Genomic DNA, 2,605 nt, shown 5'->3' with positions numbered 1-2,605 from the left:
TGTTAAACTTACATTCCACATACTTTCTTACTTTTGCTTATATGAAACTACGTGTTTCTAAAGATCGTCTCCAACCTCTCGTTTAAATCCTCCTCCGACTCTTCAAGTAGGACTATGTATTTGGAAAAAACATACTGTACATCTCAGTGCTAGCTCTTTGACGTGCCTCGTAAGTACATCTAAAATTAAGATAAAAAGGTAGGGGTTTAGAGTTGAACCTTAATGCAAATCTATTGTAATGGAGAAATCGTTGTCTCGCCACTCCGTGTCCACACACTAGTCCACACTCCTTTATACATATCTTAGATAATTTGATTATATACAATTCTAACCTCTTTTTCTCTAGGATTTTCCACAATATCTCTAGGCACTCTATGATATACTACTCCAGCCTGATTTATAAGCAAAAATGCTCTTTTTAGGTTCATTAAATAATGAATGTATCTAGTCTACATAAAAGACAAGATACATTCATTATTCAATGAATGTATCTTCCGAAACAATTGTTTAGGAAGGAAGAGACTTAACTACATATGTGATTAAGTGAGATTAATCTAATCCCTTAAGATTTTGTTTAAAAGTTTGGATAAGAAGGGGAGATTAAAAAAAAAGAATTTTAAAAAATATAAATAAATCTTTAATGTTTTTTTAGAAGTGATTTTATATCAAATAATAAAAGTATTTATATAATTAACATATTTGTAACTTCCGAAACTATAACATCATATCATATATTATATTTGAACAATTAATTAAGTCTTTCAGAAACCCTTAAATCACTTTTTTTTTTTTTTTTTAGTTTTGCCAAATTAAATGATTTTGATTTTTGAATAAAAATCAATCCTCTAAAATCCTCTCCAACTAATTTTCCCTATTCTTTTCATTCAATTTTTTCTTTTTTCTTCAAAATTATCCTCTTCAGCCCCTTGCAAGTTCTCAAGCAAAGTTTAAAAAAAAAAGTTAGACTCAAAGTAATTATCATTATGCTATTTTACTGATTTTATATTATCATCACCTTTGCCCAAATTTATAATGAAAATAGAAGAGTCTGTGTTGAGCCTTTCTTGAATCAGTATTATGAACGGTTGGAAATTATAAGATTGATTTATGACTTACACAAAACACATAGTACTAGTCTTTTTTTTATCACCAGCATTCAACTCCCAAATTATGTCACATATCCTACCTAGTTATTGAAAAAAAATCTATCTATTAAAAACTGACGAGATTAATGCTACAATTCATGGAATGAGTCTAAGATCGTGGAGCTTTGTAACAATATAACAGCAAAATAAAAAGAGTACATAATAGTATATAATTCATTACCTAAACATCAAAAAAAGGAAATGAAAAGAAAGAGAAGATAGATTGAAGTTAGGTTTTGTTATTTTTACTAGCTTGTCTTTTAGCTCGCTTCTGTCGGGAAGTGGATGATCGTCTAAAATCTCCATTTTCTGATTCAATTTCATCCCAATCTGGAAGTGATTTCTGTGTAATAATTCAATTTTATAAGATTCATAAAGAGAGAGCATAGAATATAATTTAATACAATATTGCTTAATTAAAATTACCTCTCTAATCTCATTGAAACTCACTGCATAGAAGGTTACAACTGCAGCTGCAACAATGCCCAAAACTGGCAGACCTATTTGCATTGCATCCATATCTTCCTCTCCTTTTGAGTTTCTTCTTCTTTCCCAACTAAATTTAAGGTATTATTTTTTTGGTGATATATATATGTATGGATAGATATAAATATAGATATTAGATAAGATATGGTTCTATTCTACGGTTCAAAAGTGATTGGGATCTTTATGTACCAATAAAGAACCCTCCCCACCGGTAACCTGTTGTTACTTGTTTACACATACCATAAATCATGCTTAGAAATATTTTAGTAAGAATGAATTATAGATTGGGTTGTGTAGATAATTTTAACAATTGAGTTGTGCTGTTTAATTTAAGAGGCTAGTTTGTAATTTTATAAATTTTAATAATTAAATTTACTATACCTAGAATAAGGGTAGCTTATCTCTATAAATTATTTGGATTAAATGAATATAAATTATTAATCAATAGTTTAATCTCTAACGACAATATTTATGCATTGTTGTAACAATTATGTTGTGACTTTTTAAGATTTTTTTTAAGGAAATGCTCTTTTTATTCTATGGATTGCGTTTCACATATCTGAAAATCCAAAAATGTTTTTCTTTTATTTGGAGATGCATATTCGGGTGCACTTAAAATCACACAAGCCCTTGTAATTTAGTCAGACACATCTTTTTTGCCAAAATCTGGAGATGCATCTCCGAACAACCCTTGGAGTTATTTAAAAAGTATTGGAAGCATGTTTATTGCACACATGAGATATTTCGGGGATGCATCTCCGAAAGTCTCCCTAGATGGTTTCAAGGCAGCAACTTCCAACATTCTATTTTTTTTAGGCCAAGTTATATTAAAGTAAAATCAAATTATATTAAAGTGAGCTCAAAGTAAAAAGTCATACATTAATTAAAGTAATCAAAATGTATCGACCATATATAACTTGTTCAGAAAATACAAAAAATAATAGAAATAAACATAGACTACTGGATCTGTGTAA

At 29.0% G+C, this 2,605-nt stretch overlaps 1 protein-coding gene across 1 annotated transcript; it reads right to left on the bottom strand.

Annotated features, from left to right (window-relative positions):
- Window positions 1–1,249: 1,249 nt before the first annotated feature.
- LOC131602252 (uncharacterized) lies at window positions 1,250–1,783 on the bottom strand. Its single transcript, XM_058874319.1, has 2 exons — window positions 1,572–1,783; window positions 1,250–1,488 (listed from the first exon to the last, which is right to left on the bottom strand). Exons 1-2 carry the CDS (start codon window positions 1,662–1,664, stop codon window positions 1,375–1,377), a joined length of 207 nt encoding a protein of 68 aa, XP_058730302.1. The 5' UTR covers window positions 1,665–1,783; the 3' UTR covers window positions 1,250–1,374.
- Window positions 1,784–2,605: the final 822 nt, after the last annotated feature.

The sequence above is a fragment of the Vicia villosa genome, linkage group LG5 (assembly GCF_029867415.1).
Source record: "Vicia villosa cultivar HV-30 ecotype Madison, WI linkage group LG5, Vvil1.0, whole genome shotgun sequence".
NCBI classification, from domain to species: Eukaryota; Viridiplantae; Streptophyta; class Magnoliopsida; order Fabales; family Fabaceae; genus Vicia; species Vicia villosa.
Note: the sequence above shows the minus strand (reverse complement) of the source record. Positions and strands in the feature narration are given on the sequence as shown.

What these genes read in the sequence shown, in the direction of transcription:
- LOC131602252 (XM_058874319.1), bottom strand. Translation starts at nt 1,664, where the DNA reads ATGGATGCAATGCAAATAGGTCTGCCAGTTTTGGGCATTGTTGCAGCT. An exon ending in GTTTCAATGAGATTAGAGAG is followed by an intron (nt 1,489 to 1,571) that starts GTAATTTTAATT and finishes ATTATTACACAG; the next exon opens with AAATCACTTCCAGATTGGGA.